Raw genomic sequence first — 25,779 nt, 5'->3', positions numbered from 1 at the left:
TGTGGGTCCTTGACATGGTTAATATAAGACAGGACAACTCAATATATTTATAAATAATTCCAAGAATAGGGTACAAGTTCTCTTTATGTTGGACGTGACCCCGAACAAGAATACGATGTCATTTAATGCTGATAGACCCCACAAGCTTTCATTCAATTTGCCTGTAAAAAGAAGAATTAGGATATCCGCATTCGTTATTTTATCAAATCTATCGTTTCATCNTTTGTATTGAATGAGGTGGAAATGGTATGATTCTCAGATAAATTTAAATTTTATAATTTACAAATTCACTCGGCGTGGTCATCATTGTAATTTTTGAATTTTTTTAGGTTTTTTTTTTCATTCAGATGTTTATTTATTTATTTTATCAGTTGAACATTGGATTCAATTTTTTTAAAAATTACAATAATATTTTGAGTTCATTATCGAGTAAAAATGTAAACAAGAGTTAACATATATATTTATTGAATCAGATATTATGTCTAATTTTTTCTCCTCCGCATTCGCCAAACCCCAAATTGAATATGCCACGTTCACTATAGAAGCATATCCTTGAAAGAATCTCATTCATCGCATACCAATAATAAAAGAACACCACATGCGACACTTTCAATCTACATATACGACACTCAAATTTAATCGAGTGCGTGTGACGTTTTAACTTAACTTCATGGGTTTATCACAATTAAAATTATTCCACTAAGTATCATAGGAAAATCAAATACCATTTATTAAATTCGAGCCAAGTATATCAACCTACGTGTTTTGTCTGTGTGAAATCAAACTAAATTTGCATATATTATCCCTCCTAGTTCAACTGAACTACACTCAATTTATCAACAAGAAATCTGAAAAAACTAATTAAAAAGTATAAACAAGGAGAAAACACTTCTACCTCAAATTTATTTGGTAAATCTTTGCATTCATACGTACCTCTATTTCTAGTATATGTTGAGCAAGAAAGAAGAGGTTTCTTGTGAGACGGTCTCACGAATTCACGAATCACATATTTTTATTCGTGAGACAGATCAACCATAAAAAAGTAATAGTTTTGACAAAAAATAATAATTTTTCATGAATAACTTATAAAATTTTTTTTTATGGAATCATGAGTACCTTTTTTGTTAGGTCTACCCAAACATCGGTATTTATTTAGTTTTCAACTTGATATAAATTTTTTTTTTCACAATTTAAATAAATAAAAAATATTATTGACTTGTACGGTTAAAATGGCGAAGAAATTCTGAGCAAAGGTACCGACTGTACGAGCAGGAGCAAGAGCAAGCAAAGGACAAAAAGCATGCAAACAATGCCGTTATACCTTCCACGTGTCACCATCACAATCCTTCTGCACTCCGGCAAGCGATCGCAGCCCCACATTTCCACTTCAGGCCTCTCCTCTAACCAAAAACCAATCACACTTTCCGCACACGCGCAGCAGCTAGAGTTTTCTCCGCTGCAGTATATTTCGCTCCACTGTAATCCATACGCACAATAATCTCAGCCAAAAATGACGGATATTACGGATGATATTTCGGAGGAGATATCGTTCCAGGGGTTCGAGGATGACTGCAAGTTGCTGGGGAATCTTCTCAATGATGTTCTTCAGAGGGAGGTTGGCCCGCAGTTCATGGAAAAGGTGGAAAAAACTAGAGTGCTTGCTCAGGTTTGGTTTGATTCGTTTTCTCAGTTTTCGAGATATGCTTTCGTTCTTTCTGGATTTGTGTTTGTTTGTGCTCTGTTTCTGGTGATTTCTTCATTTTTACTCTGTTCGCTTTGCTTTATTTTATTCTGGGTTTTATAGCTGGGAATTTTTTTGTCGTGCTTGCGTTATGTTACATGTCATTTCGTAGTCCGTCTGGTGTAAGCCTCTTCTTTAGGTCTATAACTTCACGTATTTATGTGGATTTGTTTGATGCCGTGATTTAATAATTTCTGGCTGTATCTCGCCTTTTGCTATCGAGGGTGTTTGTTATCAGAATCGTTTCGTTAATGAACAGACTATGTATGTGCAGAGTGCATGCAATATGAGGAATGTTGGAATTGAGGACACAGCGGAGCTGCTTGAGAAGCAACTTGCCGCGGAGTTGTCGCAAATGACACTCGAAGAAGCCCTACCACTTGCCCGAACGTTTAGTCATTATTTAAACCTTTCGGGGATTGCTGAAACTCATCATAGGTATATATATGATATTTCTGTTGTTCTTTAATGGTATCATTGCGATCTTGGTTGATTTTTTTTTTTTTGTATGTGTGCCTACATGATTCAGAAGCATGAAAATATTGCTAGAACTGCATACTAATGACTCAGTTCAACTTTGTACTTTCGACTTTTAACTCTATTTTTATTCGAGGTGTGGTCTCCAGGCGTCTATAATATTTCTTACATCCTGAAATTGTGATGCTGAAATCCTTGTTATTTGAAAGTGGGATCTTATGAAATTATGACATGGTTAATTTGCAGAGTAACTAAGATACGAAGCACTGAAAAGCAATCGAAATCTTGTGATGATACTTTCAATCAGCTCGTGCAGGGTGGTGTTTCTCCAGATGAGCTTTATAGTACTGTTTGCAATCAGGTATGTAGCTATTGTTTTCTTTTCTATTTTTGCTAGTGAAATGGTTTAGAGTGTCTGTTTCGAGCATTAATTTTGCTCAATTATTTTCTCAGGTGGTTGAGATTGTCCTCACCGCACATCCCACTCAAATAAATCGGCGTACTTTACAGTACAAACATATTAGAATTGCAGTACGTACTTTATATGACTTTTATTTGTCGGTATAAGGTAACGACCATGAGAGTTATTTAAGCTTGCCATATGTTTCATGCGTGTATCCTATTGCAGCATCTTCTAGAATATAATGATAGGCCTGACCTGGGGCAAGAAGACCGAGACATGTTGATTGAAGATTTGGTTAGTTGTTCATTTAAAATTAGACCATTGTGAAAAGGAAAAACAAACAGACTTCATTGAAATTTTCCTATGCTCCACGAATATTTTTGTTATTATAGAAGAGAGAAATATCAGCAATATGGCAAACAGATGAGCTAAGGCGGCACAAGCCTACTCCAGTTGATGAAGCTAGGGCAGGTAAAGTCCACAGGTAAAGGTCAGATTTTTATAATGTTCCTATTACACACTATTTTTTGTTTTCAGGTTTAAACATTGTAGAGCAATCCCTATGGAGAGCTGTACCTCATTATTTACGACGTGTCAGCAATGCTTTAAAGAAGGTTGCTATCATTCATTTTTTACAATTCCTATTCCAAACTCTGGTTTTATCTGTAGTTATATTCAATGTTCTCAGCATACTGGAAATCCACTCCCTTTGACGTGTACTCCAATTAAATTTGGATCTTGGATGGGGGGTGATAGAGATGGGAATCCAAATGTGACAGCAAAGGTGACGTTTGAAAATCATTCACTGAAATTTTGTGTGCTACATGTATGAAATATGTTGAAGGGAACAAAATTTGATAGACAGAAATGACCAAATGTGTAAATGCTTTTTCTGGATTACAACCTTCAAATATAGATTAGGCTAAACTCTTCTCGTTCACGTCCCATCGGAGATATCCAGTAAACTCTTCTCAATCACAATTCTGATAAAGCAGTTTCATTTTGTGTTTTCAGGTCACGAAAAATGTATCTCTTTTATCCAGGTGGATGGCAATTGATCTCTACATACGTGAAGTTGATAACCTGAGATTTGAACTATCAGTGAACCAATGCACCGAGAATTTTTCTAGACTGGCTCATGAAATTTTAGAGAAAGGTCTGGCACCGCTTTTTCCATAGCTTTCCACAACAAATGTGCTCCAATCACTATCTTTAACTACAGAAAGCTCAGCATGTGAGGTCATAAATAAACGAAGTGACTTTAATTCATTTTTATGATGTAACTTTACCTTATTAGCTGTGCAAGATCTATTACTGGTTTTTGCCTCTCAACATGCTAGTTAAGGTGACAAGTGAGGAAGAGTAATCATCCATTGATGTTCTCGTTCCTCCAATTTTTAGCTCACTGAGAAATTAAAAAAATAACTGAATGGTCTTCATAATATTTGAACGATTCAGGTAGTTTTACTTTGCTTGTCATCTTACAGCACACATCCCATTTTTCCTTCAAAATTGGCACTTGCCTGGTTAGACATTGTAATCGATCAGGTACTTATGCATAGTAAGTTAAGGATTTGAGTGTTCTTTGTTTCAGAATTTCTATACATTGCCAGAAATGGAGATAATCTTGAGCTTTATTTGACAAAAAAACTAGTTTGCATCCAGACTGAAATGTTAATTTGTAGTTTGTTCTCATTTTCCATAAATCAAATGGCTTTCAGAAAATTCAATGGAGGATCGGCATGACATCTGGAATCCATCGTCACTCTGGAATCAATTTAAGAACAATAGCCATCATGCTCCTCCTCTTCCAACACAGCTTCCAACTGGAGCTGATCTACCTTCCTGTGCAGGTTGACTTCTTATTTGTCATAGTTTATTCTATCTTACCTCCTTTCAAGTTGAGTAATGTTCTATAAGCATAGGCAATGCCTACACTTTATGCTGATCGAGACTCTATTATTTGTGTTGCATTTGATTGTTTTGCTTGTCCATGTTAGTTATCCTACATCGGTTGGATAAAATCTCTGGAAGTTGCATATATGGACTTGGACAATTCTCCCTCTTGAGCTAGCTTTTGGGGTTGAGTTAGGTTCAAGTTTCAATCTGAACAGTCCACTGAACTGATTTCTTATTGCTTGAGTTTTAGCACAACATAAATGATACAGTTCCTTTTTAAAAGTTTTCTCTCTCTTTTCTGTAGTTTCTCCTTGAGCTTCAAAAGCAATGAAAAATATTTTGGGTGCTTTGTCATGGTCCAAATTCAAAACTATGTATTAGTTCAATACATCTGTTGATGAATTCGTTATCTATGAGTTAATTTATACCCTTTTAAGGCTTCAAGGCTTTGCTGATCAATTGTTTATGTGCTATATCATGCAACTTAATTCACCGTTGCATCAAAACTCTCTTCTGTTCTGTAATTATCTGATTATTTAGGCTCTTGTTCACCTCGTTTTTCTTTCCCATAAGCATTTCCACGTTGGCACTCGCTCCTTCTCTCTGTTTTATGGAGGGTAAAAGGGTCTTGATATCTTCATGGCCGCAAAGTTTAGGTACTTCGTGGCATCATGCACTTCTCTGATATTCCTCTGCTGATTCCAGTTAGGCATGGTAATTGGTGTCAGGATGCCTCTCAAAACTGGTTATTGACACCTTTTCTTTCCAAAGGTTCTTAGGATAGAAAGTTCCCATTTTTCATGTTCCTTTTCTACTTGTCTGGTTTTGTTGGTTTTCATGTGATACATTGTTTTATTCTTCTCACTGATGAGTTTGTTTGAGTCATAAAAATGTTGTTTCTTTATGTACTTTTTTGTCAGTAGAACGCAATGAGGTAGAATCTCACTATCCTCGCTTAGATGTTCCTGGGTCAGAATTTACGCCATCGCATTCTGAGGTGAAGTTAATGCTCTTGTATATTTTTGACATATTCTACATCCTTCATGGTTAATGGCCTCTCTGTCTTTGCATTTTCCGTAATAGTGCTTAGGCGACTTCTAACCCCATTTTCCTTCTTACAGGATGGTCAATCTTCTTTGAGAGTTAAAGAATCTATGCATGATATTATTAATCTTACTATTAAAACGCATGGAAACGACACTGTGAGTAATTCAGGAAATGCTCAGTCAGCTGTTACTCCAAGAGGTTCATCTTTCTGCTCAAGCCAACTTCTAGCTCGGAGAAAAATATTCGCTGAATCGCAGTTAGGAAGAACTAGTTTTGATAAACTCCTAGAACCTAGTTCTTCCCAGAGGCCTGGAATTGCTCCTTACAGAGTTGTTCTAGGGGACGCAAAACAAAAGGTTCTGTTTTCTGCTTTCAAATTTCTGGATGATTAAGCTTTTTGAAAACATGTTACCTTTACAACATCTCTGTTCGAAACGAAAGATGATATCTCACTGAAGTTCTCATAGTCTGCCCACATGTTAATAAAAGTTAAGTAGTTAGACCTTCTCCTGAAGTTTTCCATATTGTTGCATTGTTTAGCATAGGAAAATTCATAATCTATGAAATATTTGATGATTATCGAACACAGAAATTTGCCTTGTGAACTTCAGTTTTTTCATCTCATTTTCATTGTGCAGCATCACTCTTTTGGGTTGAGCCGATATAATTGAGCTTTGAACTTGACAGGTTTTAAATTCAGTTTAAGATAGCTGACTTGAAAATCCCAAATATTTGTTGTGTTTACCCGCCTGATATTGTCGTGATTGTCATGAATCACTTCCTTTTGTCTTGCAGACTGTAGTTTTGATGTTCTGCTAATGAGCTCTTATTCAATAAAATTTCACGTGATGATTTCATTTAAATTGTAATGCTTATACAATCAGATATATCCATGTTGGTCTTACCTAAGTGCTTTAGTTCTTATGTGGTTTGCTAGTCTATTTGTTGATCCATCACAATGTTTCTCAGAGAACTAATAAGAAGTCCTAGCCTCAATGCATAATCTACTCTTAGCTCTCAAGGATAAATTATGTGGCAATGAACTCGTGTTCTTTTCTGGCCAATTTAAAGTTAAGTACTTCTGTTTTTATCATCCTATAAGCTAAATGGTTACACTAATCCAGCTTTTGAAGACTAGGAAGCAGCTTGAACTTCTTCTCGAAGACCTTCCTTGTGAACACGATTATAAGGATTGTTATGAAACATCAGAGCAACTTCTTGAACCACTGATAATGTGCTATGAATCCCTGGTATCTTCATTTTCACTTTTATCAAATGAATTTGATGTTTAGTTGAACTTTAGATCAAGACATGTTCATTTACCAACTGACAGCAACTTTTGTAGAAATCTTGTGGGTCTGTAATCTTAGCTGATGGCCGCTTGGCTGACCTAATCAGGCGTGTTGCTACTTTTGGGATGGTGCTAATGAAGCTTGATCTTCGTCAGGTGGTTACTCATTCCTTGTTCTAAAGCACAACTATAAATGGCAATTTGTGTCAACCTTTTTTCCTTTATGCGTCAGGAATCAGGAAAACATTCTGAAACTCTAGATGCTATAACCAACTATTTAGATATGGGTACATATAGTGATTGGGATGAAGATAAGAAACTAGAATTTCTGACGAGAGAATTAAAGGGGAAGAGACCCCTAGTCCCTCCAACAATAGAGGTAAGTGTTTCACTGTGCATATATTTTGAACTGCTCTCAATCCTCTCTTTCTCGCAATTCACAGTTTTTGAGGGTGTTAAATTAGTAATCTTATCTTGTTCAATGTGCAATCATGCTGAGCTTTATCCCAGTTGGGCTCTATGATGAATGAGCATGCATGAGACTTGTGCTAGACTTCTATCTTAGTGCATTGACTTGAGCAATTTTGAGTAATTATGAATTACAGAGTTAATAACCTATGTTTCTCTTTGGATAATATTAGAAACTACAATGGCTCTCTTGCTCCGTCATGTCTAAAAACAATTAAAATAGTCACGCACAGAACAAAGAAACAAATTACTCTGTGCTATAAAGATCTTTGAAACATTCCAAGTGCAAAGCCTGTCCAAATTCCTCTCTGTTATTTATGGATACGTTGCATCACCAAATTCAATTGCTATAGTTGAATGCAGCATTTTCTTATTTACGATTTTTATTTACTATTTAGTTACTACAACATTCTTCCTTAGGTTGCATCTGATGTTAAAGAAGTACTGGAGACCTTCAGAGTAGCTGCCGAACTGGGAAGCGGTTCACTTGGAGCTTATGTGATTTCCATGGCTTCCAATGTATGACATGCAATTTATACCCAATTGTTAGTGATCCTGTTGTGAATACAATTGACCACCAAATCTTGTCAAGTGATTAAAATCTTTCTTATTTTATCCATCTTCGCTGGCAGGCTAGTGATGTTCTTGCAGTTGAGCTTTTGCAGAAGGATGCCCACCTTTCCATTGCTGGAGAGCTAGGAAGACCATGTCCTGGTAGAACGTAAGATACTTGTTACTTAACATTAATTACATTGGCTTTAGAATGTAGATCCTGTGAAATGGAGGCTTGTGGTTTGAGTGGCTAGATTAATTGGAAGGCATGGATTTATGTGAGTCATCCAGGTAAAAGTTCATCATCCCAATTTGTGAAATTGCTAGGATGGCATATGATGTTGTAGGTAAAAATATGAAAAATATCGAACTCTGCCTACACATTTCCATGTTGTTAATCAAATAGAATATTGTAGACAAGAAACTTATCTTAATAAGGTTTTATCAATAGAACAATTGTAAAATCATGATCCAATAAAAATTGTGATAATGTGTCATACCAGACATGTGATGCTTCTTTTAATCCGTACAATGCTTTTTTTAACTTGAACACATGGTTTGGTAAGGTATGATTAATAAAACCTGAAGGTTGTTCTATACAGATTTATTGCAGTAGGACATTCATATCACACTCCGAGACCAAGGCATAGATGACATCCGGCATTGTTTAACAATTTCATTGAAAATAATAAGCCTCGTAGCAAATAGTCAAAAACCAGTCTAATTCATAAAATAATATTGTTATTACATCTAATTCATAAAATAATATTGTTATTACATATGTGAAATACGAATAATGCGGAAGCTGTTCTTTGAAAGAAAAGTGCGAAATGCGGCTTTAATCATGAAATCAGGGACTTGGTCTTCATAGCTCTGGATTTCTTCACCAGCCCCAAAATTAATCTTGTTCCATCTTTTCCACATGTTCTTCATTGTTATTTGGGGAAAGACGTAAGGGGGTGAGCGCTTTGGGAAACACTCAGCAAATGGGGTCCAATCGAATACCAAATAACAAGTTATACATATACATATCTTTAAAGTGATCATTTTTCATAGCAGAAGTCGAAAACGGAACAGACAGAGTTCAGAACTTATTTCGTATTAGACGATCAGATCATATCAAATAGAACAGAATCTTAACGGAACAAAATCTTATCAAATCAGAATCATATACTGAACACAGATCTTATAATAGTGACCATGGGTTACCCTTGATCTTGGGCAACCTCTAGGGCCTTCTCCTGTAAATGAGCTACCTCTAGGGCCTTTTGCGGATCCGGGTTCCCACTAGAGCCTTTTCCCATGACAGGCTCCTCTGGGGCTTTTTTTCTCATAGGTTTTCCCGATGCGTCAATATTCAAATCATAACAAATAAACTTATCATTTGGATCGAAGGAAGCGGATCAAACAGATCAAATCGGAACGAAATGGATGGAACGGGTCGGAACTTAGCAAAAGATGCATAACAAAACATATAGTAATGCATACGAATGCAAAACGTATAGTAATTGATCGAATTTTAAATCATATATCAAACTTTAAAACAATACGTATGCTCACTTACAGTAATTAAAATATGCGGATTACACTTGATCGATACTTGAACGTAACCTTGGCCGAACTTGGGCAGAGCTTGAACGTGAATTGTACAGTAATACGAGCAAGACTTGGACGTGATTGACGGGAAAAATAACGCCTTAAAACTTTGTCTAGAGGCTGTAGAAACCTGACTGGAAGCACACAATCTCGGCAACTAATTGCTTGAGGCCGCCGAACTATAACAATTCGAATGGGGCTTGATTTCAATTTTTGTTACTGCTCATCTACTTAGGCACTTCTTGGCTTGACTATAATTGATTATTTGAACATATTAACATCTTAAGATAATGTCTACTTGCTGCTCAAATTTTAATAGCACGGCAGCAACTTTCTCATACGAAGAGCCGAATTATTTTAACTAATAGTTTTAAGTTTATTTCTTACACGTTTTGGGCTTTAAAATTCCGAGTACTCACAATTCAAGAGAGCACTCTTGACATCCATCTGAAACACTTTGATATTAAAACAAAGTTGCATAAATTTGTAACCTAGTAATTTGTAAAACGAACTGCTATGATTCGTTTCCGGTTTTGCTTTCAACAACTTCCCAACTGTTTTGGTGACTGATGAATTGGACAGACAGGAATTAAATTAACTTAGACTTCGAAGGACTATCGAATATTTTCAAAAAAAATGGATGAAATTAGCTGCTTTCATGAACAACACTTGATGACTGGAAGTATTGCATGTTTTTTGAACCTCTTTTCATGATTATTGGAATAGGCTTCGGGTAGTTCCTTTATTTGAAACTGTGAAGGACTTGAGAGAAGCTGGTTCTGTCATTCGGAAGCTATTATCAATTGATTGGTACCACAAACATATCATTGAGAACCATAACGGACACCAAGAGGTATTGCTGAAATGATTATCATTATATTTTAGGAACTCGTGGCGTATTGGAGCTGAATCATGATCTCTTTACAGGTGATGGTTGGATATTCTGACTCGGGGAAAGATGGTGGCCGTTTTACTGCTGCATGGGAACTTTATAAAGCTCAAGAAGATGTTGTAGCTGCATGCAATGAATATGGAATAAAGGTTACTTTATTCCATGGACGTGGAGGCAGTATTGGACGGGGTGGTGGCCCTACGTATCTTGCAATCCAATCACAACCTCCTGGTTCAGTTATGGTAAAGTTCAGTTTTTATCTGTTCGTTCTTCTTTTCTTTTTTTTCTTTTTTTCTTTTTATTTTTTCCCTGTTTTACTTTGGTTAGTTCACAAATTTTGTGAATTTACTTTCTTTCCATTTCAACACCGATATAAAATATTTTCTGCATGCAATGCTCGAACTTAGAAGCAAAGCTGTGCTAAATTGTGTTGAGGATTTGTTGCTTGGTTGCGTAGATTGAGAATCTGAGAAAATTAAACTACATGAATTTTAATAATCTAGCGTAAACAACAAATATATTTTTTTTTTTGAAAAACAGGATAAATAAATCAAATGATAAAGACTCTTATAGATTTCCTTCTATTTCATGCATCCAGTAAATTATTTTTATTTTTCTTTCTTACTTAATCGTCCTTTTGTCTCAAAATTAGGAAATGATTTATTTGATCTTTTTTCTACTATATACGTTTGCTTTGCTAAAATTCAGGAACTTTTAAGCAAGAAAATTAAGCTAATCGATCATCATTTTGCAAACCAATATTAAATTTTGCTTTCCTGATAGTTCCATCTGGATTTGTGTGGTTGTGTAGAAATTTAAGTTTTTATTTCCTTGCTTTAGCGATTTTAAATCAACAATAATTCTTGTGTTTTGTTGTGGCAGCAAATAGACGAGTTCTGTCGGGCCTAAAATCTGACTTCTCTCTTCAGTGTGCAACTTTTGTCTAAAACTTCTGATAATTTAGCTCTGATGAATTGGCAGGGGTCCCTCCGATCAACTGAACAAGGAGAAATGGTACAGGCAAAGTTCGGACTACCACAAATCGCTGTTCGCCAGTTAGAAATCTACACGACAGCTGTGCTACTTGCTACTCTGCGGCCTCCAAAGCCACCAAAAGAAGAAAAATGGCGTAATCTAATGGACGAAATTTCTAAAATTAGTTGCTCTTCATATAGAAACACTGTCTATGAAAACCCAGAATTTCAAGCTTACTTCCGTGAGGCAACCCCTCAAGCCGAACTTGGCTTTCTCAACATTGGTAGCCGTCCAAGAAGAAAGAGTTCGGTCGGAATAGGGCACCTAAGGGCTATTCCATGGATATTCGCTTGGACTCAAACAAGATTTGTTCTCCCTTCATGGCTTGGAGTTGGTTCTGGTTTAAAGGGTATCTGCGAAAAGGGTCATACGGAAGATCTGCGAGCAATGTACAAAGATTGGCCGTTCTTTCAAAGCACTATTGACCTTATAGAAATGGTTCTTGGAAAAGCCGACATTCCCATAGCCAAGCATTATGATGAAGTTTTAGTGTCTGAGAGTCGACAAGAACTTGGAGCAGAGCTGAGGAGGGAGCTTTTGACAGCAGAAAAGTTTGTACTTATAGTTACAGGACATGAAAAATTGTCTGAAAACAACAGTAGCCTTAGAAAGCTGATTGAGAGCCGGCTTCCATATCTAAATCCTATGAATATGTTGCAGGTTGAGATATTGAAGAGGCTGAGACGAGATGAGGATAATAACAAACTACGAGATGCACTTCTAATCACGATAAATGGCATTGCTGCTGGGATGAGGAACACTGGCTGATGAATATATGCATCACCACTCGTGTAACTATGAAAATCTGAAATAAGTAACGACATTGCAGCCTTTGAACGAACTTGGTTGGAATGTTACAAGGTTTGGCTGTAGGGCCCTGGGAAAAAAAAAATCTGTATAATATTCTATTAAAAATGGTGTGTTAAATTGTGTTTAATTTATTGTCTCAAATTGGTGTTTGATTTATTGTGTGTTAAATTTGAGTGTTTAATTTATTGTGTTTATTTTTTAGATTATTATTAGTTTTAGGTTTTATTTATTGTGTTTATTTTTTAGACTATTATTAATTTTAATTTATTGTGTTTAATTTATTGTTCTAATATTACCTTTAAAATGATGATTTATTTATGAGTTCCAGTTGTGATTTCATAAAATTATCTTCCAACGCTGTACAAATAAACATCATCATTAATGTAGATGTCCAAGTGCATGCATATACATTTGAGTTGAATTATATTGTCCAAATTGTCCTTGTGTGTAATTTATTGTCATAAATTGGTGTTTAATTTGTATTTGATTTATTGTGTATGTTAAATTTGTGTTTAAGTGTTTAATTTAGTGTGTTTGATTTATTGTGTTTATTTTTTAGATTATAATGTTTTAAGTTTGATATATTGTGTTTATTTTTTAGATTATTATTAAATTTAATTTCTTTTGTTTATTTTGCAATAATTTATTTTCTAGTATTACCTTGAAAATGGTGATTTGTTTATGAGGTGTGTGTTATCCAAATTGTCCTCGTGTTTAATTTATTATCTAAAATTGATGTTTAATTTGTTTTTGATTTACGTGTGTTAAATTTATGGTGTTTGATTATGAGTACATTTTTTTTAAATTTTCGAATCCAAAATTAAATTTACATTCAGTCCATGTCAGAAAAAAATATATTTACATTCTTTTATTGACAAAAAAAGTTTCTGCACCCCTGAGCACACATATTTTTTCTCATATGAAATTCGATACAAAACATTGAAAATATGATACTAATATATGATATTTGAGTATCGATTATTTTAAATATGATGTTAATATAATATGATTTTTTAGTACTGAAACATGTATGCAAGCACTTATATTAGTGACACATTTGTATTTTTCAATGTAAATCTTTACAAAACATTGAAAATATGATATTAATATATTATATTTGAATACTAACTATTTTTTATTTGAACCCAGGAACTCCATGCTTAAGTATCTAGATTTTTAAAATGTTGTATTTTTCAAGGGTGAGATATTCTATGAGTGACGGTGAATGAGCATGGGCTAAGGCTCATGCTGGACAATCTTAACAACCCATGACCAATAGTGGTGCATGAGTATGTGTCGAGTTTCATGTTGGTTCAGCTTAATGATCCATGATCGTTACAATTATTGCTTAAACATATCCGATGACTTATTTCATTTGATTATTTATTATTTGTTAATAATTGTACTTCTTCAATTTTCAATAATGATGTACGTAGAAGAAGTCTATTAGAATCAAATCATAGTATTTTTAAATGTTTAATGAAATTTTATATTTCACATGGCATATACATTGAAATGACTTTTTGCATGAAGAAAGTTATTGTACAATTTCAAAACATAGCAGTCTTGATAAGTGATGACATAAAACACAATTGATTTTATAAGATGAAACACTAATGACCAAACACTTAGCGGTTGAAGTCACCGATAGAAGCTTACAAAAAGTAATTGAAATTTGAAAATTATTTGATGAGAAGATTGTTGTACTTTGAAGTAACTCTATGCAAGTTTTAATAGTTATTCCAAAAACAATAATTCAAGAAACAACTAATACGAGTTTGTAAAATCATATTTATAACGATAAATATAACATTTTATTTTATCTAAAATCTTGATAAGTTTGAATCAATGTGATAAGAAAAAACAAATTATTAAATTACTTTTGTTCTAGAAGACCATTAACATACGTGTATAAATTTGTAAACTATTTCTATAGTTTGGAAAACCAACACAAAAATATCATAGTATAAAAGGAGAGAGTAGTAATAAATGAACTATTTAAACATAAAAGTAGGAAGATGATGCAACTTCTTGTAAACTTTTTTTATTATGTGAGAACCTACAGCCGCTATCATGCGGTGTGCATCGAGTAGATTATTAGACTAACACAATAGTTTGTAAACTGTGCTAGCCAAGTAAATCATACTAGGCAAGTCTTGTGAGACATGCTCGCCCGAAAATGTGTTTGCAGTAGAAATCGATCACTCACCTACTCCATCAACTTAGATATCTCTTTGGGCAACTTCTAATAATCTTGTTTTCTCTGGAAGATACCATAAATATAACAACTAACATTATGTCATATTTGTGTTATATTTTTTTATTGTCATTATATTAAATATTTTTTGTTGAAAACATTATAACTATGAAAAATTCTCTTTTGGTTATCGAGATACAAAGACAAACACTAGAAAATTGTTCATCTAAAACACTAAGTGACATAAAAAAATTGAAACCAACTGCGTTGACATAAAAATGTATCTCTGTTGACCATCATATTTACTAGTGTGAAAAATGTTTTGAGTTTTGATAATGATACTTTGATACACAACTTTTGTTGAAAAATTCTCATGCATTACTGTTAATTTCATATTTATTTTCTACGATTATATGGTGTTAAACACTTCTTCTTATTGATGTTATTAATATTTTATTTATTATGATATTTTATTATTTCATTTACTGTAAATGTATGTTTCTATTTTTCGATATCTGTTTTATTTTGTGTTAATGTATTTCTTGTGTTTGGCTCTATTTTTTTCGTTGTTAAGTTATTTTTCCTGCTTTGTCGTTGTTTATACTGTGCAGAATCAGAAGTGGTCTTCGTTGTCATGTGCAGATTGCAGGTTTTGTAATGACTACAATGATGTGTTTTAAGGTTTCTTTACTTCTCTTTTTTTCTTTTCTCATTTTTTCCTTCAACATTTTGTTAAGTTGCCAATGGAAGCTCGTAAACTATCTATATGTGTTATTTAAATGAGAAGTTCATATACTCGTGTTACTATGTTATGTGCGTTATCTTTTTTTATGTGCTTATTTTGTAGTTATTATGTGTGTTATTATCTGATCTGATTTATTTGAACTATGTTATGTCTTGTTATTTTTTAAATGTTATAGATTCTTCAATGTCAGCTATCTTATCGGTTTTTTCCTTCTAAAATTTAAAATTTCTGCACTGAAATTTAAATCTCAAAATTTCGGGGAAAAATAATTTTTCTATAACGAGAAACTTGAAATATAATAAATTAATATGTTCATGAAATATACTACCACAAAATATATATAAACAAATTCAATATGACACGAGAAACAAATATATTTTTTTTTAAAAAAATCCATGTGGATCATTAGCCCCAAAAAAATTCATACTGATCTCATGTTCTCATTTCTTGCAATAGCTGACTATTTTGAATTCAAGTTTAAAATTTTATTGCTAAAAAAAATTACAATTTCATTGTCAACTAAGATAAATAGAATCCGAATCTAAAAAATATACAAATTAACATTAAAAAATACTCCTTAAAATATGAACATATAGATATGCAATCAGGGGTAGACCCAAGAATTTATCTTCGTGCAGATTAAAAAGTATATAATTATAAAGTTTTATTTTATAAAAAGAAAAATAATTCTAAAAATTTAATAAATCGACAAACAAGTATAACATATTGTAATAGATAATAATATTTCAACTAATATATATTTCTATTAATATTTGAAATATGAAATATCATTATCACAATTTATAAAAATTAATGTTTAAAACATAAAATTCCTTATTTCGATTCGGTTGTTGAAACTAATAATCAAGTGAATGATAGAGATAAAATGGATTTTAAAATTTTTATTTGTACTATTATACCTAGCTGAGTCAAAGCTGAATAAAAAATTGTCGATGAATCTTTACTAAACCCAAATGAATTATTGCCACCATTTTCGGGGAAAAAAAGTTCAATTTGAATCTTCTGATGACAATGAAAAATTAAACTTGCCCAAATAGACATGGACCTTAAGAACTGGTTCATCCATTTAGTGATATTGAATCTGCACAGTCTATTCAATATAGGAAAGGAATTTGAGTTTATAACAACATATTTTATTTAACTTCATTTAGTGTTAAAATTGATAAAACATTGACATATTCTAGCATTATAATTTATACGTCCAGAGTATCAAAATAGATATTTCACACCTTTTTACCTATAAAATCTGATGAAGATTGACCAACAAATTTGTATTTAATATTATAAATTACTTTTGTTCTAGAAGACCATTAATATATATGTACAATTTTTAAAAGGAGACTGTTTACTCATAAAAGTAGTTAGATTGTGCAACGTCTTGTAATCTTATTTTTCTATGATGTGGGAACCCTCAATCGCTATCATTCGGTGTGCATCGGGTAAATCACCGGACTAACGCAATAGCCTGTAAACCGTGAAAGCCAAGTAAAACATAACAGGCAAGTAACGTGAGACATGATCGCCCGAAAATGTGTTTGCAAGGGAAATCGAGCACTTATCTGCTTCATCAATTTGGATATCTCTTAGGACAACTTCTTGTAATCTTGTTTTAGCGAGAAGATACCACAAATGTAACAACTAACATTATATCATGTTTGTGTTATATTTTTTTATCGTCAATTATATTCATTTTTTTTTGTTGAAAATAGTATAACATATACCAAAATCTCTTTTGGTCATTGAGATAAAAAGACGTACATTAAAAAATTGTTCATCTAAAACATTAAATTATATTTATATAAAAAAAAAAAAAGAAAGAAACCAACTACATTGAAATAAAAATGTCTCTCCACGTCATATTTACAAATTTGAAAAATGTTTTGAGTTTTGGTAATGATACTTTGATACACAACTTTCGTTGAAAAATTCTCATGCATTACTGCAAATTTAATATTTCTTTTCTACAACTATATGGTGTTAAACGCTTCTTCGGATCAGTTAACAGAACACTTTCATCTGTAATTTGTTCTCTCCTTACCATGTTAAAACCTCTCAGTGCCTGTAATATCAGGTCGAAATCAGTAAAGATTATGTTCCAAAAGATCATATTTGCATAGGTGCCATACCAGGCATCTGATTCAGCCAGCATCTTTCGAAATGAGGCTCACAGCTAAAATATTCCACTTTCTTGAACGAAATTTAGACCCAGTGGTGGAATTTTTATTCTGTCCACACCATTCAAACAAAATTATAAATACGTGAAGCTAAAACACATATATCAATTAAGTGAAAATTTAAACTTTATTTGCAAAGATGGCGTCGCTTAAAGCCGAAAAACCGGTTGGATCTCAATCAGCTGGCTCGGTCAAGAAAGCTCCGGTCTCCAAAGCCGCTCCTCCCAAGAATGAGCAGAAGCCTCGGGAGCCTAGGAAGAAGGTAAGAACCTCAAAATGGCACACTGTTAAGAAAATATATATAGCTTGATTTCTTGAATATACATCAATAAGAAGTGCAATCGTTTAATTGTATAGCTTAATCAAAGAGGGGTGAACCCTCAACTTATGCTGGATCTGTTCTTGCTGATTGTTATTTTGATCGTGCTTGTAGGGATCCGGCACCAAACCAGTTGTAAAGAAGTGAGGAGAAGGATTGGAGGATTAAAATGAAGAGTTGGCTTGCATTTATGTAACCATTTGTTTCACTAAATAAAATCATATATATATATATATATTGAGGAGAAGGATTGGAGGATTAAAATGAAGAGTTGGCTTGCATTTATGTTACCTTTTGTTTCACTAAATAAAATCATGATATATATATATATATATATAATAAAGTGTTGGCTTTCATTTATGTAACCTTTGTTTCACTAAATAAAATCATGATATATGGTTGAAGTTGAAATGCCTCTAACTCGTTTTACACACACACATTTTTGCACCATTATATTTAAAGTAAACTCACCATCTATTTTATTCAAAACTCAGTAACTGCAGTAAAATTCATAAAATCGTAAACGTCAAATCAAACCTAAAATTAGCATTTTTCAAAAATAGCATAAACGTCATAATCCTCTAAAAAACCATTCTTTACTTCCAAAAGTCATGAAAATCTTTAAAGTACTGTAAAAGCATAACTAAGTGAAAAAACTAGCAATGCATAGGTTCTCGGGTTAGTGCCAGTTCAGTCATCCAACCCTCTAGCCTCAACAGTAAAATCCTCACATGCATGATTCACATATAGTGAATCTATTGATTCAACAAGCCTTAATCATAGTAACAAGTAATACGTATACATCCACATGAAACAGTGAAATTTTTTTTTAATAAAAATATCTTTTCATGAACATACATAAACTTAAACAGTTTCTTTTATCATATAATTTTCCTTTCATCATAAATTTTCCTTTCGTTATATACATATACATTTCCTTTTGGGTGAAATTCGTTCGTTAATTGTGACCATCATTTCATCTTTCGGTCGATTGATCAATCTAAGCTGTAACCATGGTACCAGGTGGTGGGGCAACAGTAACCACTTTTTCATTATGTGCCTTGGCCTATATTTGGCAGGGCACCAGCAACCACTTTTCCTTTACTAGGCCTTGGCATATGGAAATTCGGTATTGGGTACCCACGAGGCTTAGTCCCTCAAACGGGTTCCACTGGGGCTTAGTCCCTCACGAATCCTCATTTCCTTACCGTCACAATTAAGTCACTTCATTCAAAACATTTTCATCGTTTCCATCACTTTATAAAATAACATGCATAAATATCATTTTCTTTTAAACCAAGTATGGAACACATCTTTTAGCATTTAACATTTTTCATCATAAAAATTCCATATTCTTTCAAAATAAACATTTCAACATTCATTACAGTATTCAGGACACTGCCAGGACTCCTACCATTTTTCAGGTGTGAAATGACCATTTTGCCCCTGAAACCCTAAATTTCCCATTTTACCCCTAGACATAAAAACTTCGACCCGAATCTATCCAAACTTACCATTACACCATAAAACACACAAATGAACATTTCTTAGACATAAACTTAAGTCCCTTAACTAAATTTGTAATTCATTTTAAAACTTGAACCGAAGTCTAGGTTTTAACTCGAATCAACCTGAATTTTAACCAAACTTTCATCATAGCTTAATACCACCTAACCAACCCTTTTACAACCCAATTCAAGCCACTTAGAACCCTCGGAACAGCCTAGAAGTCTATTGAATTTTTCTGCACCCTTTGTCCATACCATAGCCCTAACAAACCATGTTCTCCTCCGACCCTAGCCCTTAACCAACGTGACCAGCCCTAACCAGCCAATCTAAGACCTAGACCGAACCCTTAGGAGCCTACTGGACCAACCCTAAGGATCCATGCACGTCCTCGTGCATGGTCCATCTCTTCTTGAGCGTGACAACGGCTAGGGAGTGCCCTAGCCGTGCACCTACCCTATCCATCTTTCCCAGCCGTCCTTGGACCAACATGGCCGTGGCTAAGACCCTCTCGAGCCCTGCCCTTCGCTTGGACAGCCCCTGCACGGCTTCTTTCCTTTTATCTTCCCCAAATCGTGTCCTAATTTCCTTTAGACTCAAAAAACGTGCAGCCCTTCCCTTGCCTCATTCCAGCCCTAAACCGTGCATCTAAGGACCATTAAACCTACTGTAATTCGACCCCCTAACCATAGAAACTTGGCAGCCCCTTCATACCATCAAGAAACATCAAGAATCATGCCCAAAAAATCAAGTTTTTCCCATGTGTAATCCATAATAACGAAAATAATTAACAGAGTATCATATTTCTCATGCAAATTAACATGTATATTCACACATAATATGGTATGAACGATGAGCAAAGAAGGAATAAAGCGTGCCTTTGCGTGATTCACTCACGAAAATTCAATTCTAGACGCGAAGGGACGTTGCCGGAGAGACAGGGAAGATCTTTGTTCCGTTTTTCCTTCAAAGTTGACGTGAATTGCTCTAAACCATGTGGTGTGTGTTCTTATGGTGTGAGGAGATAAAACTCTAGGTTTCTAATGTTTTGAGCGTGAGTTATGAAGTGTTTTAAGGTTTAGAAACTCAATCTATTGATATAAATAATAAGGTAGAACCTTAGGCACAATAACGTTAGTATAATAGGCCTATTAGGCCCATTACAATGTAGGAAAAATATTTCGTTTAAAAAAATTTTTGAAAATATTAATCGAAACTCCAAAAAGTCCTTATTTTCGTAAAAATCGATTACCGGTTTAAAATACGACTAGACATGTAAAAACATCTCAAAAGACACCATTTTCGCAATTTTCATATTTAATATGCTATGTATTAAATAATTAAAAATAATCATTGAATAAAAATATTTTCCCTTTACAGTCTCTGTTCATCGGTCGTATTTTGAATAACCCTTAAAAACAATGTTTTATGCATTCTAATACAAAACCATATTTTAAACATGTAACCATGCATATCACATATAATTCATACAATTAAAATGATTCAATCAGATATTTTTCATTTTTCTTAGATTTGCATACATGTGGATTACGTTATCGCATTTTGAACCTTATAGAAGCACTGATCAATTCTATTGCTGCTGAAATTCTTGCATCCGTGAACTAGAAATTGCCAATATTAGAAGAAAATTTGTTCTGCGATTCAAATGATCAGAGTGCACAATCCACCATCATAGAGCTCCAGAAGTTTACTTTCGAGGGCAAGTTGAATCCCTCAAGATTTACTGGTGGTTATAAAAGTTATGACACACAGAACCAACATTGGTAGAGTAAGCCTTGCAAGAGATTGTGTAGTCGATTGATTCTTTCCTTTCTTGGACCTTACCAAGATCTAAAATGTTCGATTAATTTATGGCGGACCTAGAAATTAATGAAACTCACAATTTCAAAATATTATGAATAACATTTGGAAGCTTTTCATTAAACATTTGATCAGGTCAATATACCACCATTAGAACGGGCTGATTCGGCCTGCTAAGTTTAACATGCATTCAGGCACAAGGCGTTTTCTTGGTGGAGCTGTCGCATCTCTGGCCTGAGCTTCAATGTCTCCTGAATGAATAATTGCAACCAAATCTTCAAGCATGTCGTCTCTGCTGCCCCTCATTGGATCCTGAATCGCATTCATATTAAATCAGAAAATGCATCAGTATTTGGCTTCTTGGATAGGCTTTTGCATAGAAGTAAATTTTTCATCATGCTTTCAAAAACCCATGAATCAAATCCACATAGCTACACAGAAGCTTCATAATCTTGGCTACTAAGAATGTGAAGGAGCCGTTTTTCCAACCTGAACGAACAAATCTGTATGAGTCTTCCCTTCATATAGAATACATTGAGCTTGTACCCCCAAGCTTTGAAGCGTCTCAGCAAAACTTTTACTGTAACCAAGTATGAGCATGTCAAAACTGATATAAAACTTGCTTAGAGATGACTTGCATTATAGAAGAACTATGAACACACAATTTCTCTCGCTCTAAACCAAGTTTCAAGGATTATTTTGAGTACTTATAGTTTATCTAAATTTGTCAAGTCACTTTATATATCCCTTTACAACAAACAATACATAAGATGTTAGCCACATAATATATATAGTCAAAAAATTGATATTTCTGCTACCTGGCATCAAAGGGAATAGAATAATCTGCAGTTCCATGGAAAAGGTGTATAGGTGGTAGAAGGGCGACTGCATCCCTAAAGTTGGAGTCTTGCACCATTACTTCTGGAGAATACCGTCGTAAAGATTCTTCTCCCTCCATTATGCTAGACAAGCAACAAATATCATTATATGTATGGTACAATGCTATCAGAGAATGCGACAAAGACAGTGATACTAAGTTGAGATATTAAAGTTGGTCGAGTATATAGATACCTTAGAAATATGGAGCGGTACAAACCTCGAGTATGGAAATGATCAGCCAAGCTGAGAAAATTGTATCTGTCCATAAAATGTCAAATAAGAGGTTTTAGATTCGATCATAAGTTAAGGATACTAAACAAGAACCACAGACACAAAAAACATTCCATTCTCCTGGGAATAGAAGGATAGGTGAGCAATTAATCATCAGCGACATTTCGCAACTTTTGATTAGCAAAAACTTAAAAATTCGGAATATTACTTAAGAATTCCTATTTATGAGTTTTTGGCATGAATCAGATTTCGTTATATCTAGGCGGCATTAGAAGAGGAAATTAGTGAAGTGATATTCACGAGTTCCATTATTCATAAGACCTTGACTATAAGAGCGAGATCAAATTCCACTAGCAAACACAACACTATAATCTGAGCACGTCATATAATTATTTCAAAAAGTTTCCAAGAATGCAATCTTTAATACAATCTCACCCTCCAGATAAACCAAAATACGAGTTTATTTGAGATACAGTCCAAGAAGTTTTCCCTCCTCCAGCCTCTTTGATTGCCTGCTCTAGTAGAGCACAAGCAGCAATATGTGCACCAGCTGACTGCCCCATGAGGTATATTCTAGGCAAAAAGAGAATCTGGTAAGAATAAAAGGCAGCATCGTGACACTAAAAGAATGTAACTGGCAAACTACCTGTTAGGATCGCCACCATAGTCTGCAATATTATTGCAGACAAATGAAATACCTTGAGAAGCGTCATTCACCATGTCGCTTATAGTTCCCTGTGGGAAATTCCTATGAGTAAAAGGTAGCGCAAAAGTTTGTTGTGGTTAATAAATCTCATGTAGCAAAAAAAACTAGCGCAAAAGTTTGCTTTGTTTAATAAACCTCATGTAGCAATCTATGAAATCAATTTCCAATATGTGGAATCTACTTTGAATTTTATTAAAAAAAACAATAAAGAAATTCAAGTTACCTGTAATCTATGCAAACCACTATAACATCTCTTTCTGATAGCTGTACTCCTAAAAGAGAACCCCACGCTTTATAACTGTGCTGACCAGAAATGATGGTTTAACTGATTGTAATACAACTTATGGTTTACAAATTTGGTAAAGAAAAACTTGAAAACATCACTACAACTTATGATTAAATGTTAGATTCTTTCTCAAATAATTCTTTTCTGAGTTTCATTATCTTCTTGAGTACTTATCAAATCCAAGTTCAGTTCTTAAGTCTAATTCTTGTTGCACAAATAAAAATATTCTAATATATGTCTCAATGGTCTAGGAACTTATATCACATGGTATATTATGTACTCTCAAGTGCTAAGGAAAAAGGAGCATACTTGTCAAACTTCGCGAGATAAAGAGACATGTATGAGTTAATGTATACAATCTTAACGGAAACAAGAAGACAAAGCATACCCGATAACCCAAGCTCCACCAGTTACAAATGCAACAACTGGCTTTGGTCCATCACTGTTTTTAGGCAAATAAATATCAAGCCTACAGTAGAAAACCTCAGTCATGTGTCCAGTCGTAGAGAAAATGAAATATCATATAAAAACACATTCTAAGAAACCGAACTTGACTGTTGTTCAGTTAAAGTAATGAATGCAGTTGGTTAGAATCTAACCTATTTCTGGGCTGGTCTCCATAAACAATACCTCTACGTATCTGACTAGAGTGGAAGTAATGAAAAGCAACTGCACATAAAGTTACATCGTTTTAGATAAACATCGGTAAAAGAAAGCACATTGAAATCCAAGAGTCAAGAAACATAGATGATATGTTATATATAAAATCTACATAGCCAAAAGGTCTTGTCAAGAAAAGGTTTCTTCAACATAAATGCACAATTAATATATGTGCAGATGGCAAACCTTGAAGAAAACCAGGAAAAATAAGGAAAGCATAACACCCAAGGGCGAGAAACCGGATGATCCATCTGTAGCCTACCCTGAATAAAGATGAATTATTAGAAAGTGCAAAGGAGATGAGGAAAAAATACGTTAAACCATAAGTTGTGATTGAAAAATGGAAAATACAGTATTACATGTTGAAGACACCACAAAGCCGAGGGCATATTAGTCTTCGATTTTGTAGTTTTTTCAAACCAGTGATTATGGAATTTGTTCTGCTTCTATCTTTATTAAAATTTTACAGCTTCAACTTTCCATTTGAGCACATAGCTTCATACATAGTATAACAAGAACAAGAGCGAATGACGAAATACAAAAAAATACATTCAAAATCTAAATGAAAGAGGTAATATATAATCATCACACCACGTAGGTAAGCACCTGTTTGCCTTCACATTTGAAAAATCCATCACCTTGTTCGAACTTAAAGTTTAAAAAGTCATCTTCATCCCCAAAACAAGAATAGTTTAAATGATTATACAACAGCTAAATGCCTCAATTCAATAACTTTGAACCCAGACAGCAATTCAGTCAGAATATCTTCTCTAAAACAAAACCAGTAAGATCCGACAATCTAAGCACTTCTTTAATGGAAATGTAAAATCTCAAAACAAAACAAGAAAAAATGCAAGGACATTCACCCAAGATACCGCCACATGTTGAAGCATAGCCGAGATATCACGTAAGTATCAGAAGCAGCTCTGCCAGCGTCCTGACTGGAAGACCTCCGGCCGCCAGCAGAGAGGGTGAAAAGTGATGCATCACTAGCCACACGCCTCCGCCTCTGCTGCTGATAAGAATCCGAATCGGCAGCATGGTTGGTGTAACTCAAGGTTCTCGAAAGAATGGGCATAGCTTCACTTTTCCTGTCATCCACCGACAATGAAGGGATCATGATTCTTGTCTCTGTTCCCAGATCATCAACTTCTGATTTGATCAGCATCGGGGTTGACGCTGAGAAAGGCAAAGATGATGACGATGATGAGGGGATGGGATTATATACAGGAAGCATGTTTACAATCTCTGGCAAAGATTCTACTGAATCTTTTGACTTGGATCGGATGGAGTGGGCAGGAATCTACCAAGCTTGTTTAGATTTCTTAGGAGGAAATCTGGCAGAGGATGAAGCAGGAGGAGGAAGACATCTAAATGAAAAGATTGAAAAAACTGAAATTTCAGAGAGTTGTGTAGAAATCTTGAACATTTCTGTGGGGTCCCATGCTTTAGATGGTGTGGCTTTGTTGGATTGGAGGGTTAAGGGAAAGCTGGGACCAATACATATTTGACACGTGTCATGTTTTTTTTTTTTTTTAACGTTAATTTTTCAAGTATACTTTTTAACATGAGTAAGTCTCGTGTGAGACGGTCTCACGAATTTTTATCTGTGAGACGGGTCAACCCTACTGATATTCACAATAAAAAGTAATATTATTAACATAAAAATTAGTAATTTTTCATTGATGATCCAAATAAGAGATTCGACCCACGAAATTGATCCGTGAAACTGTCTCATAAGATTTTTGTGTTATAACATTTAGCTAAATAAAATACGTTGAATTTTCATTTAACGAAAAAAAAACAAAACATATTACAATGGTGAACACAAGGTTCGAGTAACCAAGAAATAATAAATTCATGTTGTAGTCATTCAGCCTGCTTAGCCGAGAAATGACGTTTAAGGCGTTTATGGGTGATTTTTTTATGAATTTATGAATGTATCTCGGTAAAATCCTCTGTTATTTAATTTCTTTGGTGTAACTTTCATAAATCTTTTTATGTTTTGTAAAAGTTCCAAATA

At 34.1% G+C, this 25,779-nt stretch overlaps 2 protein-coding genes and 1 long non-coding RNA gene across 4 annotated transcripts; 2 read left to right on the top strand and 1 right to left on the bottom strand.

Annotated features, from left to right (window-relative positions):
- Positions 1-1,372: 1,372 nt before the first annotated feature.
- Positions 1,373-12,270, top strand: LOC140979723 (phosphoenolpyruvate carboxylase 4). 2 transcript variants are annotated; one of them, XM_073445275.1, is made up of 20 exons: positions 1,373-1,666; positions 2,016-2,179; positions 2,465-2,579; positions 2,672-2,749; positions 2,847-2,915; positions 3,014-3,092; positions 3,159-3,235; positions 3,310-3,405; positions 3,636-3,777; positions 4,343-4,474; positions 5,444-5,517; positions 5,642-5,923; positions 6,692-6,817; positions 6,913-7,014; positions 7,091-7,237; positions 7,747-7,845; positions 7,959-8,047; positions 10,201-10,327; positions 10,402-10,608; positions 11,348-12,270. In XM_073445275.1, the coding sequence occupies exons 1-20, from the start codon at positions 1,511-1,513 to the stop codon at positions 12,167-12,169; spliced, it is 3,183 nt and encodes a 1,060-aa protein (XP_073301376.1). In that variant the 5' UTR covers positions 1,373-1,510; the 3' UTR covers positions 12,170-12,270. The 2 variants fall into 2 exon arrangements, with proteins under 2 accessions (XP_073301376.1, XP_073301375.1); XM_073445274.1 differs by having other exon boundaries at positions 5,441-5,517.
- Positions 12,271-17,375: 5,105 nt separating this feature from the next.
- Positions 17,376-17,957, top strand: LOC140979616 (uncharacterized). Its single transcript, XR_012175777.1, has 2 exons — positions 17,376-17,610; positions 17,782-17,957. It is a non-coding gene; the product is annotated as an uncharacterized lncRNA (long non-coding RNA).
- A 2,854-nt stretch (positions 17,958-20,811) lies between these two features.
- LOC140979721 (probable isoprenylcysteine alpha-carbonyl methylesterase ICMEL2) lies at positions 20,812-25,174 on the bottom strand. Its single transcript, XM_073445273.1, has 11 exons — positions 24,623-25,174; positions 23,943-24,019; positions 23,696-23,765; positions 23,485-23,565; positions 23,034-23,108; positions 22,751-22,852; positions 22,540-22,677; positions 22,066-22,131; positions 21,813-21,956; positions 21,484-21,574; positions 20,812-21,306 (listed from the first exon to the last, which is right to left on the bottom strand). Exons 1-11 carry the CDS (start codon positions 24,991-24,993, stop codon positions 21,145-21,147), a joined length of 1,377 nt encoding a protein of 458 aa, XP_073301374.1. The 5' UTR covers positions 24,994-25,174; the 3' UTR covers positions 20,812-21,144.
- Between the last annotated feature and the right edge of the window lie 605 nt (positions 25,175-25,779).

The sequence above is a fragment of the Primulina huaijiensis genome, chromosome 6 (genome assembly GCF_012295235.1).
Source record: "Primulina huaijiensis isolate GDHJ02 chromosome 6, ASM1229523v2, whole genome shotgun sequence".
Classification (NCBI taxonomy): Eukaryota; Viridiplantae; Streptophyta; class Magnoliopsida; order Lamiales; family Gesneriaceae; genus Primulina; species Primulina huaijiensis.
The sequence above is the reverse complement of the archived record's forward strand: the minus strand, read 5'-3'. Positions and strand labels throughout refer to the sequence as shown.